Genomic DNA, 14054 nt, shown 5'->3' with positions numbered 1-14054 from the left:
TGAAGAATAAAGAAAGAAATAATCAATAAAGACCAATCCTGAGAAAAGAATTTTAAGGCAGCTTTCATAAGTATGCCTGGTATGCAAGAGGAAAATACAACTGAAATTGATGACTATAGATAGTAAATATCAGAAGAGAAACAGAAAATGTGAAAAAGGGCCACATGAAAATTCTCAAACTGAAAACTACAATATCTTAAATTAAAAAACTCCTGTATGAAATTCCTTACAGAATGAAAATGGAAGAGGAGTTAGTGAATTTGAAGATACGTCATACCTTCAATGCAAAGTGTCCAATCTGTAGAACAGAGAAAACAGACTTTAAATAATGTGATGTATCGGGGACTTGTGGGAAAATATCAAAATGTATAATATACATGTAATTGGAATTCCAGAAAGAGAAGAAAGGAGATGGGGCAGAAGGAATATTTGAAGAAAAAAGGGCTAAAAACCTCCCAATTTTGGTAAAGGGCATAAACATACAGATTCAGGAAGCTCAGTGAACTCCAAACCAGATGAGTATGAAGAAAATTTCACCTTCTCATGTCACACACAAACTAGTATAAGTCAAAGATAAGAGAAAAATCTTGAAAGCAGCCAGAGAAAAACAATGTATTATAAATATTTTTAAAATGACAATTTCAACTATTGTGAACTCTGTATTAGGTTACAAAGCAGTGGAACATCTTTAAAGTATTGAAAGAAAAACTTTCAACCTAAAATACAATACCCAGCAAAAATATTATTTAATAATGGAAGTGAAATAAAGATTAAAAAAAAAAAAACACTAGAATTTATTGCCAGAAGAGCTCTTCTACGAAAAAATGTTAACAAAGTTTTTCAGGCTGAAGTGAAATGTAGGATGGAAGCTCAGATCTTTAGGAAGGGTTGATAACCATTGGAAATTATATATATGTTATAAATAGATGCAATATATAATTAATTATACATATATAGGTAAGTATTAGGGAAATCTAGGTCATGACTAGTTGAAAATGCCATCAGGCTAGAAGCTCAATCTCCTCTATGTTACTATAATGACTTTTTTTTTAAGTAGTGAAGCATGTCGCTTTGTCCCTATAATCCCAACTACTCAGAGGCTGAAGTGGAAGGATCACTTGAGGGCAGGAATTTTAAACTAGCCTGGGTAACATAGCAACACCCCATCTCTAAAAAAATTCTTTCTAATTAGCTGAGTGAAGTAGCACTACCTATAATCCTAGCTACTCAGGAGGCTAGGCAGCAGGACTGCTTGAGCCTTGAATTCAAGGCTGCAGTGAGCTGTGATCACACCACTGCACTCCAGCCTGGGCGACAGAGTGAGACCTCATCTCTTAAAAAAAAAAGAAAGAAAGAAAACTAAATAGCCTTGAAATCTAAGAATGACAACTGCCAGAATCTTTGAGAAACTCCCAATTGAGTCAAACTGGAGAGTCAGCAGACAATTAATGTGAACTTTCCATGCTTTATCTTGGAAAACAGGATGATCACAACTCAAAAAAGACCAAAAGGAATTTCATATCTTTATCACTACATGTACTCTGATTCACAAACCTAGCATCCATATCTACCAGAAAAATAGGAGCTACACCTTGATTTTACAGATAATGATATAATGGAACATTGTTCAAAAGACACAGGAAGTACTTAAATCTGGCAATGGTATGTCTACAAGAGGAATCAGAAGAATAATATTGTAACTTAAGTACGTACTGTGAATCTTAGACTACAGACTCAGGTATGCCTGTTTATTTATACATAAATTAAAACACAATTTAAACCCTCATTTTGCCAGGCTAGTAGGAAATCATTTTGTTCTTTACCAGAACTCCGTTATCTTAAAATAAAACCAGAATACAAGAGATGTCTAAGATGCCTTCAGAGGCTTCTGACCTTCAGTTTATTATGGTCACTGCTGACATCATCTTTTTCTGTACCCAGAATTGTCACTGTACATCCAGAGATGATCTGCTTATTTGTTACATGTATGATGCAGGTATCTTTGCTGATATAAAAACCTTGGTGCCTAGGACCCAGCCTCCCTAGTTGTTCCTTAAAACCATTTCCTCTGGTTTCTTTCTGTTTCCTTAGGACTCCTTAAAGGAATGAATGACATGGTTCCCAGCTCACTTTCAAGGATGACAGGCCTCTGTCTCCTCCAGAATTTGAGAGGATATGCAAGTCTGCCATGCCTTTTTCTTTCTCCAAGATACACTGCTTTCCCCTGTCCTGGATCATATTACTGTCCTTTTTTAATAGGCTTAGGTATTTATGAAACGAAAAGATAGCCATTGACTTTGAGGTACATCTATTTTTAGTTCTGTAAAAATGCCTGAGATTAAGAGCTTCTAAAGAAAGGGATCTTGAAGCAGAGAGAAAGGAGAATATAAAGAAGTTTATACAAATCATTCTCTACAAATTAACCTGATGCGCTTTTTAATTTTTGTAGTACTATTGCTATATATTGAAACAGTGGATCACTTTTAAGCAAGGAGAATGAATGATCTAAAAGTACATAAATCTCACAAACATAATGTTGAGAGAAGTCAGACACAAAATAGTAACTACTGTATGGTTATATTTATATAGAGTAACAAAACAAACTATTCTGTGCTGTTGGAAGTCAGGATAGTGGGAACTACTGTCTAGAAAGGAGCATAGGGGACCTTCTAGGGTGATTTTCTATCTCATAATCTGGGTACAGTGTGTTTAATTTGTAAAAATACTCCAAACTGTTTACTTAAGCTTTGTGCAGTTTCCTCTTTGTATCTTATATGTTAATTAAAAGTTAAGAAAAATACTAATTGTCTTAAAAGGAGCAATATTTTGTAACTGCTTTGAAAAGAATTAACAGGTCTGAAGAAAACTTATCTATTTCTTAATACAGATTTTTGCTAAATAAATCCAAAATTTGACATAAATGAACCTGGAAAATCTGTTTTAGGAAAGCAAATATGTCAAAAGATAGTAAGGAATTGTGAAAGATAGAAATTGTATGATCAGTGATTAAAAAAAAAATGTAATGCACTTTCTGATGGCCAATCCCAGGAGATTACTTATGGAGAAAACTGCTAAGCAACAAAGGTAATAAATAACTATATTGTTTGAAACAAGAAAATAACTATGGTTCTTTACAAAGATTAGAAATAAATAATTTTTTGAGTAAAAATCTCATTCTGTTGCCCAGGCTGGAGTGTAGTGGCATAATTATGGCTACCACAGCCTCAATCTGCTGGGCTCAGACAATCCTTCCACTTCATTCTCCCAAGTAGCTGGAACTATAGACGTGCATCACCACTCCTGTCAATTTTTTTTTTTTTTTTTTGACAGAGATGAGGTCTTGCCACGTTGCCCTGGCTGGTCTCAAATTCCTGAGCTCAGGCATCCTCTTACCTCAGCCTCCCAAAGTGCTAGGATTAGGCATGAACCACAGCACACAACTTAGAAATATGATTTTTAAAAATTTGTTAGTGACAGGATTATATAGGAGTAAATTTTAAATTATTTTTAACTTTAAAAATTAAATGTAACAATGAAATCAGCATAAAATTATTAATCAATAGTAATTTAGTGGTAAATAAATTAGTCTTAGTCAGATGGTTACAATTATTAAGAATAAGTTTTCTGTGAATGAATTTGCTAAATTATAATTCTGTTCTATGTATTTTTAAAAAATTTTCTTGATATTTTTATCCATGTGCCAAATTTATCTTTAATCTCAGCACTAAACATATTTTCTATTTGTAAGGCCCCTTAACTTCAAAAACACATTGAGTAAATAAGTATTACAGATATGGAAACTGAGACTTAAAGGTTAAGTGATTTTCTCATGATCATCTAGCTTGCATATAATTTTGAAACTGAGTGATGGATTCCAAATCAAGTTTTCTTTCCACTATAAGAACTGTGTCCCACTGTTATAATACCACTTGTATTATAAAAGAGGATTTGTCTTGGATTCATCCAAGAGGATTTCATAAAACTGCTTCTTGATTGTGTAGTGTGTAGTTTTTCCAAATTGCAGAGTTCTCCAGAACACACTTATGCTGAGTTGCAACTTATGTGTACAACTACACCAATGACAAAAGGCTGTTTGTATTATATACTATTATATACTATTTTTCATCTGGCTTGGCGAATGTAAATATGTTAGTGTAATTATTTTATGTGGCTTAATTTTTCTCTTTCATTTTCTTTGATTGCAGTTCTCCTGAACAAAAGGATAAATGGCTCTCTCTCCTTCAGAGGTATTTTTTCAGTATACGTATTTTTAATGTTTATTCTGTAATAAATGATTTAAGACCTTTTCTGCAGAGATGGGCCCCAAACGATTACCCTTCCCCACAGCAGAAATTGATCATTTGTCCTCAATAAGTTGCTGTTTAGATTGCACACTAGCTACTACTTACATAAATAGTGTTCTCTTATTACATTCATTTCTTACTTTCTAGGAAGGAGAACATTGAGATCTAGTTAGATCATTATAGACAGAAATTAGTCAGAAATCCTCCCATCTCTTTCCACTGTCTCCAGCCTACCAGTTGGAGCTAACAGTTTTCTCATCGTATGTTATTAAGTATCCATAAATGCAGGGTTTACTGCTGAGCACCTCAAAAACAATTATTCTTACCATTGAGCATACAAACGAAAATGATTGACTTAGGATTATCTGTTAGACCCATGTAGTCCTTCCCTCCTTCCTTTCTTCTCCTCCTCCCCAAGATATGGAATACCCACAATTAACCCTCTGCTGGAGATCTCAATGAGAAATAAAAGCCATTGCTTTGATTCGGCCTTGCAAAGTATTATATTATACTCCTACATTTATTAGTAGGTGCTGGGCCTTTTTAGAGAAGACAGGAAAGATTTGAGGGTAAAAAAACATTACCCAGAGGTGCCTCTCTTGACAAGGATGTCCCATTCTTTTTTGTGCTCATGGCTAATGTCCTGAATTTTTTTATTCTCTTCCAACCCATAATGTAATTTGACTTTGCTGAGTCTCCTCATCTGTCTTTTTTTAAATAGCATACGAGTATATTGATAATATTAGCAAACAAGATTGATTTTAAAAAATAAGACATTAGCGAATTCCATCTGACTCAGTGTTGTTTTGGGTTGTTGTTGCATTTGATTAGATACATCAATCTAGAGAAAGAGAAGGACTACCCGAAGAGCATTCCCCTCAAAATCTTCGCCAAGGACATTGGGAATTGTGCCTATGTAAGTGTTTCTAAGCCAGAAAATTAAATTCCAAGACCCTGTATAAGGCAGAACACCATGGATTAAGAGAGTGAGACAGGCGGGCAGGCAGACAGTGTATGTGCTGGGGAAAGTTAGGCATTTAGAAACACTGGCCAGGCGTGGTGGCTCAGCCTGTAATCCCAGCACTTTGGGAGGCTGAGGCAAGAGGATGGCCTGATCCCGAGGGTTCGAGACCAGCCTGGACAATTTGGTGAGACCTCGTCTCTACAGTAAATCGAAAAAATTAGCTGGGCGTGGTGGCGTGTGTCTGTAGTTCCAGCTACTTGGAAGACTGAGGTGGAAGGATCGCCTAAGCCCAGCAGGTGGCCATGAGCGTGCCATTGCACTCCAGCCTGGGCGACAAAGTGAGACTCCAACTCAAAAAAAAAAAAAGAAAAGAAAAAGAAAGAAAGACAGAAACACTATAGGGGGAAAATGCATTTTCCTGAGTGTATGTTTGTCTTTGTATATATGAAGAGTAATCCCTAGAAAAAATAAAGCAAGAAAAAGCCATATTAACTACAATATTTAATATTTATGCTTGGAAAGAACATTGCTTGTCCGAAGTCTCTTTCTTCCCTCTGGCGTGACTATTTCTTTCACTAGCAGCTGCAGAAGCTTGTAGTAAAGCTATTTCCACAAGGAGGTATTTCCTATTATTGCTAAGCAAATTTTTCTTCCAACTTGTCACTTCTTAAGTAGAGAATGGTTTTGAAAAGTTCTTTGAGTTTTTAGGGATTTAATCCATCGGGTTAGTAGGTAGAGGATCGGGGAGAGGTGGCACTTTCGAGGAATCCACATTTCACTACCTCACAGCGTTGATCAAATTATCAAATAAATATTAAGTCTTTAACCCCAGTTATTATGTAAAACTTGATGACTGAAATTGTACTACCAGAGCCAAGATGTTATCAATAATGAACAAGATGGAAACGTAGGAATATTTTGTGATACTGTGGATTGTCATACTTCCCAGCAGCTCTAGATCATACAGAATCGTTTTATTTGCGTGTGGGAAAATATGTACTGCAAAACAGATATGTTTTGGCCAAAAGCAAAAGTTATGCAAATATTCTGTCCAGCTCCTGAATGCCAGATGTCACTGCTTGAGGGAAATGCTCAAATTTTTATGGTATGAAACTACAGAGATCTCCTGTAGCAAAGTTTTAAAAAAAAACAACATTGTTATTTCTTTCTGTTTTGATTCAGTTGTGGCAGTTGGTTATATTCAGGATTTTCATGGAAAATCCCTTGAATTTCTTAACACTTTTTTTCAGTGTATGGAAAGTGTGTGCTTAAGAAAGGATTGATGTCTCACTCCATTTTGGAAGAGAGGACAAGAGATGTGGTCTGGTTGGGTGCTCTGTTTTTATCCTTGGTACCCTAGATAAGTCAAGGATGATGTGACCCATTCTGCTCTTTGCTCTCTGAAGTAACTTTTTATGACAAGACTGTCTTTCAAGGAACCTTCCAGAGTTATTTCCCCAAATAGGAGTGTGTGTATGAGAAGTGTTACCTTTGTTCTTTAATTACATACAACCTGTCAGTGATTTCTGCTAATTTGAAACAGAATGTCAATGTTCAGTTTTGTTTGCTTTTTATTTGTTTACCAGCCAAGAGTTCTATTTGTTTAAATTCATTTGTTTTGTCTACCAGAAAGGCGTGCAGGAAAAATATGCTTTCTGTAATTATTGTGTTGAACATACATTCCTAGTACCATTATCTTAGAAACCAGGTAATTGGGAGGACAGGTTCTTCACTTTACAAAAGCCTTCATGAGAGAATTTCTGTAAATGAAAAAGAAAGGGTTTCAGATTAATTTTTTTTTAAATGCAGAAGCCTTTAAAAAAAGTAATATCTCAAGTTAAAGCCCAGTCTGTGATATAACCATGACACTGTGGTGGAAAGCAGACACTGGGTTGGATGCTCCAGACCCTTTCTGTTGGGCTCTGCATAATCCTTGGGTATATGAGGAGCACAATTTGAAATCAATGCATTTGAAATGCTTTTTTAAAAAATTAAAGTTCAATGAACTTTTCAAGGCTATTTGTCAAGTCAAGTAACTGGCTCTTAGGGAAGAAATACTGTTTTGGTGTTTTTTTTGTTTCATTTTGTTTTTATAGCCTTACAATTTTTTTTTTTTTACTTTTAATGTTTTATTTTAAAGATGTGGGGTACAATTCAGGGTTAGGTATACAAATGTTCATTATGCAGGTACCCTTGTTGATGAGGTGTGACCCCCTGCTTCCTGGCAGATTTCTACTACTGCCAATCCTTTTCTTATAGTATTATGATAATTGTTCAACATCTGCTTATGAGTGAGAACATGTGATACTCAGTTCTTAGTTTCTGTGAAAGATCAGTATTGTAGACTCTCAGTCCATCCAGGTTGCTGTGAAGTTCATAATTTTGTCCTTCTTTATGTCTGCATAATATTCCATCATGTATATGTACCACATTTTTCTAATCCAGTCCTCTTTCAATGGGCAACACAGTTGATTCCATGTTTTTGCTATTGTGAACAACGCTTCAATAAACATATTTGTGCTGGTATCTTTTTCATAGAGTGATTTGAGTTCCTCTGGGTATACTCCCAGTAGGGGGATTGTGGGATTCGTATAGAAGATCAATTTTTAGATCTTTTAGGAATCGCAAAACTGTTTTCCGCAGAGGTTGTATTAGTCTACACTCCCACCAACAGTGTAGAAGTGTTCCCTTTTCCCCACATCCAGAAGTTAATGGAAGGATAAGTGAGAATTATCCGTGAATTTCACCTAACTTTATTTTTACATTTATCTTTGTTTCCATTTATGCTACTTATTTGTGCCATTTAAGACTTCTCTATTGGGCGTACAGCCCTAATTGCTGGTTTATCTTATAATTATCACATAAAACCTATGTACATAGCAAAAATTCTTTTGATGACTTAACATTATATATTTAAATAATATCTTTTGGAATACAGCGGGCTCTGTAGGTATCTTGGAGTCTTGTTGACTCCTTTTCTATTTGTTGCAAATTGTCTTTCTATTTTTAAGAAGCAATTCTCAATGTAGTTTAGCACAGAACTATTATAGATATTGTGTTTGCCATATTGGCAGAGTTTGTAATAGTCTTGGACTTTGCAAAATTTTCAGTTATTTCTTCTAGACTTATTGATTTTAAGTCCTCTAAAGATTTCATAATGAAAATATTAGTAGCCACAGTGCAGGTCACATAGGAAATATTCAATAAGTAGTGTTTTTTTTTAGATTATATGTTTTAAATGTCTTTTGTAACCAGTTAGTCTAATTTTACCTAAACTGACTTTATACCAAAGAAATAAAACCTCATACTGTGAAAACATTACTCAGAAAGAAATAGAAGGAGATTCAGCTCATGCCCTTTTTAAAATTATCTCTTCCATTATGGAAATGAGCCAGAGGCCAGCCTCACCAAATTTTTTTCCACTAGCAGCTGGGTCCTTGTACTCACTCTGAAATATCATCTTTTTTTTTCTTTTTTTGCTTGAGCTTTTAGATTTCATAAGCCAGGCAACCTCTATTTTAAAAGAAATGTTTGTTACAGGGCATAATGTATAAGAGAAAGCAAGTAAATCAAATTATAGTCAAAGGTTTGTGTTCTACCTAAGTTTTGTGCTTAAACTCTCTCCACATTTGAAATCAAGATTTGCCTTTGGATAATTATTTTACAATGATTATTTCTTCACCTGTCCTAAAGTTCTTTATTTATAGTTGTATTTCTTATTTCTTTTTTTTTTCTACAGTCTAAAACTATAACAGTAATGAATTCAGATACAGCGAATGAAGTTATCAGCAAGTCATTACCAATGCTAGGGATAACTGTAAGTTACTCTGCTAGATATTCTTAATTAAAAACAAACTTTGATAATTAAAATTTATGAAATATTTTTTCTTCAATCATAAGACAGCTGGTTAGAAATACCAAAGTCATGGTATGTTCTCCAAAATATAGTAAATAAGGACATTAAAGTTTTAATATAGCTTAATGAATGGGTGCTGTTGTTCTGCTCCTATTTTGAAACCTGTGTGAACTGAAAATTATATTAAGATTGGACTATAATTTCAGAGTGCTAATATGTATTTTATTGTATATGCCATATACATATACAATCTTTTTTTGTACAAGTCTTTTTTTTTTTTACTTTTTTTTTTTTAAAGATGTAGGGTACAATTCAGAGTTAGATATACAAATGGTCATTGTACAGGTAAGGTTTGGGCTTCAGTTTGGTTTGAGATCAGATACCCTTGTTGATAAAGTATGCCCCCTCCAACTCTGGCAGTTTCCCACTATTGCCAATCCCTTTCTCGTAAGTATTATGATAATTTTTCAGGGTCCACTTATGAGTGAAAACATGCGGTACTTAGTTCTTTATTTCTGTGATAGATCACTGAGTATTGCAGACTCTAAATTCATCCAAGTTGCTGCGAAGTTCATAATTTTTTTCCTTCTTTATGGCTGTGTAATATTCTATCATGTATATGTACCACATTTTTTCAATCCAGTCTACTTTCTGTAGGCAATACGGTTGGTTCCATGTTTTTGCTATTGTGAAGAGTGCTGCAGTAAACATGCGTGCACTGGTACCTTTTTTATAGAATGATTTGAGTTCCCCCGGGTATATCCCCAGTAGGCGGATTGCTGGGTCATATAGGAGGTCAACTTTCAGATCTTTTAGGAATTGCCAGACTGTTTTCCACAGAGGTTGTACTAGTTTACACTCCCACCAACAGTGTAGAAGTGTTCCCTTTTCCCCGCATCCTCTCCAGCATCTGTTGCTTTTTAAGTTATTGGTGATGGCCATTCTGACCGGAGTTAGATGGTATCTCAGTGTACTTTTAATTTGCATTTCTTTGATGACTAGCGAGGCTGAGCATTTTTTCCTGTATCTGTTGGCTGCACATATGTCTTTTTTTGAGACGTGTCTATTCATATCTTTTGCCCACCTTTTAATAGGACTGTTTTTTTTTTCTTTTCAGCATGTTTGAGTTCCTTGTAGATACTGGATGTCAGGCCTTTTTCAGATAGTCAGTTGGCAAATATTTTTCCCCAGTCTATAGACTGTTCCCCCACTCTCTTGATGGTTTCTTTGACTTTGCAGAAGCTTTTCCGTTTAATGAGGTCCCCCATCTTATCTCTTATGGCACAGGCATTTGGGGTTTTGATCAGGAATTGGTTGCCAGTTCCAATTTCCATAAGGGTGTCTCCTGCATTTTCTAAGATTCTTATAGTTTGTGGTTTTACGTTTAGGTCTTTGATCCATTTAGAGTCAATGTTTGTGTATGGTGATAGGTAGGAGTCTTGTTTTAATCTTTTTCCTGTGGTCAGCCAGTTTTCCCAGCATCATTTACTGAATAAATTCTCTTCTCCCCAGTGGTTGTTAGTGGAGTCTTTGTCAGTATGAGTCTTAATAAGATTTGGCCAGGCATGATGGCTCATGCCTGTAATCCCAGCATTTTGGGAGACTGAGGTAGGAGGATCACTTGCCCCAAGAAGTTTAAGACCAGCCTGGGCAACAGAGCGAGACCTGTATCTACAAAAAAAATTTTAAAGATTAACTGGGCATGGTAGTGCATGCCTCTAGTCCTAGCTACTCAGGAAACTGAGGCTAAAGGATCACTTGAGCTCAGGAGTTTGAGGCCATAGTGAGCAGTAATCATGCCACTGTACTCCAGCCAGGGCAACAGAGTGAGACCAAGATTCTTTTTTTTTTGAGTTGGAGTCTCACTCTGTCACCCAGACTGGAGTGCAGTGGCCGCTCCCGGCCACTGCTGCCTTGACCTGCCAGGCTCCGGCAATCCTGCAGCCTCAGCCTTTCAAGTAGCTGGAACTACAGGCACGTGCTACCGCGCCCGGCTAATTTTTTTATTTATTGTAGAGATGAGGTCTCCCCAGGTTGCCCAGGCGGGTCTCAAACCCGTGGGCTCAGGCAATCCACTCACCTCAGCCTCCCAAAGCGCAGGATTACAGGCTGAGCCACTGAGCCTGGCTTAAAGAAGATCCTTAATAAAATGATTTCAACCTCTTTCTTCCCTTCCTATTTGTCACAGTTTGACTTTCTCCCCAACCTAGTTATCCTGCTATTATCCCAAGACTCAATCAATCTTAACCCTAAGGAATTCTGGAGGATTTGCCTTGTAGTGGAATTTTTACATAAAGCCATATTGGCTGGCAACAGGTCCTGAAGACGAGATGGATAGCTGGTACCTCTAATGAACTGGTGAATTAAAAGACGAGTGTTGAATTAATTAGATCATGGATTTGAAGAGCTTCAGTGTGTACACCACGGTTTTCCCTGTTTTTCTTTTATCTCTGTGCCTTGCTGTTTTTGTGACAGAGGTAAGTTTTTGAAATTTTTGTAGTGGAGAAGACTGGAGTGTTTGAGGATGAGGTAGAGGAAAGAGAACTGGAAGGTTCTTGTCATCATCTCCCTACCAGTTATATAAATACCACACAATGAGTATTTGTATTAAAAGTGGTGACTTTCAAAAGGACGGTAACTGAAGAGCTTGAAAAACATTGTTCCTTGAATGAGATCCTCTATAAATATTAAAGTACACTGTTACTATGATGTAATAGAACACAATTTTTAGAGACATACATAGTGTTATTAATTATCTTTAGATTTGCTCAAGTACGGTGCTATAGCAAGCCCTTAAGCACTCAGGGAGGGCCGGGTATAGTGGATCACAGCTATAATCCCAACACTTTGACAGGGAGTTCGAAACCAACCCGGGCAACATAGAGAAACCTTGTCTCTACACAAAAAAGTCAAAAAACCAACTAGGCATGTGGCACACACCTGTCCCAGCCACTCAGGAGGCTAAGGCAGAAGGATTACCTCAGCCTAGAAGGTCGAGGCTGCAGTGAGCTGTGACTGCACTCCAGCCTGGACAATAGAGTGAGACCCCAACTTAAAAAAAAAAAAAAGTTTGCAATAAGAAATCTGATTTGTTTGTAATTAAATTTAGGAATATATTTTAAAGTAATCAAAGTTACGCACTGGAAAAGCAAGCACCTCTGCATTGATTTCTAACCTACATGAATATATTTTGAAAGAGAGTGGATAGTTTTAGAGGTAGGAATAGTGATTAATTAATGACATGATTCATTTTCTTTCTTTTTTTAAAGATGTGGGGTACAATTCAGGTAAAGTTTGGGGCTCACTTTGGTCCCCACTTCACCTGGTTTGAGATCAGGTACCCTTCTTGATGAAGTGTGCCCCCCCACACCCTTGGCAGTTTCTCACTACTGTCAATCCCTTTCTTATAGTATTATGATAATTGTTCAGAGTCCGCTTATGAGTGAGAACATGGTACTCAGTTCTTTGTTCCTGTGATAGATCACTCAGTATTATAGACTAAGTTCATCCAAGTTGCTGCGAAATTCATAATTTTGTCCTTCTTTATGACTGCGTAATATTCCATCATGTATATGTACCACATTTTTTTAATCCAATCCACTTTCGATGGGCAGCACAGTTGGTTCCACGTTTTTGCTGCTGTGAACAATGCTGCAATAAACGTGTGAGCAAGTGTCTTTTTCATAGAGTGATTTGAGTTCCTCCAGGTATATTCCCAGAATGGACATTGCTCGGTTGTATAGAAGGTCAATTGTTGGATCTTTCAGGAATCGCCACACTTTTTTCCACAGAGGTTGTACTAGTTTACAATCTCACCAACAGTGTAGAAGTGTTCCCTTATCTCCGCATCCTCTCCAGCATCTGTTGTTTTTGAGTTATTGATCATGTTCTTATCTATGCTTTGTCTTGGATAAAATGACCAACTTGCTCAGGTCAAAAAAAAAATTCTGTTAATTTTATTAGGAGTTGATACTATTTGGTTATACCACAACCAGGAGATTATTAGTGTTTTCAGACACTATATAAAAATAAAAGATTTTTATTAGATTGCTCTTCCCATTTACAACAAAATATGGGGGGTAAGGCATGGGGGCAGGGAGAAAGTAACAAATAAACTGAGTGTCGGGGGAGCAGTTTATATGGCATTCTCCATTATAAGGGCAGGGTTGTGATTTTTAATCAGAAGTCAAAGGCAAGGATATGAAATTTTGCCAACAGACTTATCTGTTCTAGTTTTATTTAAAATGGTTTTGTTTTATCTTTCCTAGAGGATTCAGGAAAATCTGTATAATTTAGCATTATTTCTTTCAAGTGGGATTTATAGTGTTGCTAGGTTATAATTCTGCTAGTGAACAATTTTATTGTTTTCCTTGACTAGGCCTATTCTTTAGATAGAATTCTTGTCCTCTTTGTCCCCAGGACTGAACTTGCCCAAACTAAAGCCAGTGCAGACTGTGCCAATTACCTATCTCCTCAAAACCTCTTGATCATTCTTCTGCTCAGAAGCAGCTGAGCTAATAATAAGCCTTTGAGAATTTATTTATTAATCATAGACACAGTAGTGTTTGTGATTTTCTGGATAATAAAATTGTCTTTGCAGGGGCATGTTGGAGGTTAAGTCAAATATTCTCTGAGAAGTGGAAAGACATAGCAGAAGCCAGGACTCTAAGAAAGAGATTAGCTATTTAGAACCAGAAGTTTGTTCTTTCTTTGAAAACGGGGCTAGCTATGACTTCACATTCCATGGACTACCTATATAGTGAGGGTTTGATTCCACTGTAGTTCATAGACCCCTAGCCATCACTGGGGGGGTGGGAAACCAAGGGAAGAACAGTATTCCTGAGTTCTCTACTGGGGATAGGGAGACAGAGATCAGTTGCACCGAGGTCTTCAAAAACCATGACCATGACCATGAACCTAAATAGCATTT

At 36.4% G+C, this 14054-nt stretch overlaps 1 protein-coding gene across 2 annotated transcripts in view; it reads left to right on the top strand.

The window, feature by feature from the left end:
• Positions 1-14054, top strand: part of ARHGAP20 (Rho GTPase activating protein 20) — a 93935-nt gene that overhangs the window by 53721 nt on the left and 26160 nt on the right. The window contains exons 4-6 of one of the 2 annotated variants that reach the window (XM_008068433.2): positions 4206-4247; positions 5136-5220; positions 9008-9085. In XM_008068433.2, coding sequence (XP_008066624.1) covers positions 4206-4247; positions 5136-5220; positions 9008-9085 — 205 coding nt within the window. The remainder of the gene's footprint in view (positions 1-4205; positions 4248-5135; positions 5221-9007; positions 9086-14054) is intronic. The other variant, XM_021717753.1, reaches the window with a different exon arrangement.

Source organism: Carlito syrichta, unplaced genomic scaffold (assembly GCF_000164805.1).
Source record: "Carlito syrichta isolate Samal-C Ts95f unplaced genomic scaffold, Tarsius_syrichta-2.0.1 Scaffold310873, whole genome shotgun sequence".
Lineage (NCBI taxonomy): Eukaryota > Metazoa > Chordata > Mammalia > Primates > Tarsiidae > Carlito > Carlito syrichta.
Note: the sequence above shows the minus strand (reverse complement) of the source record. Positions and strands in the feature narration are given on the sequence as shown.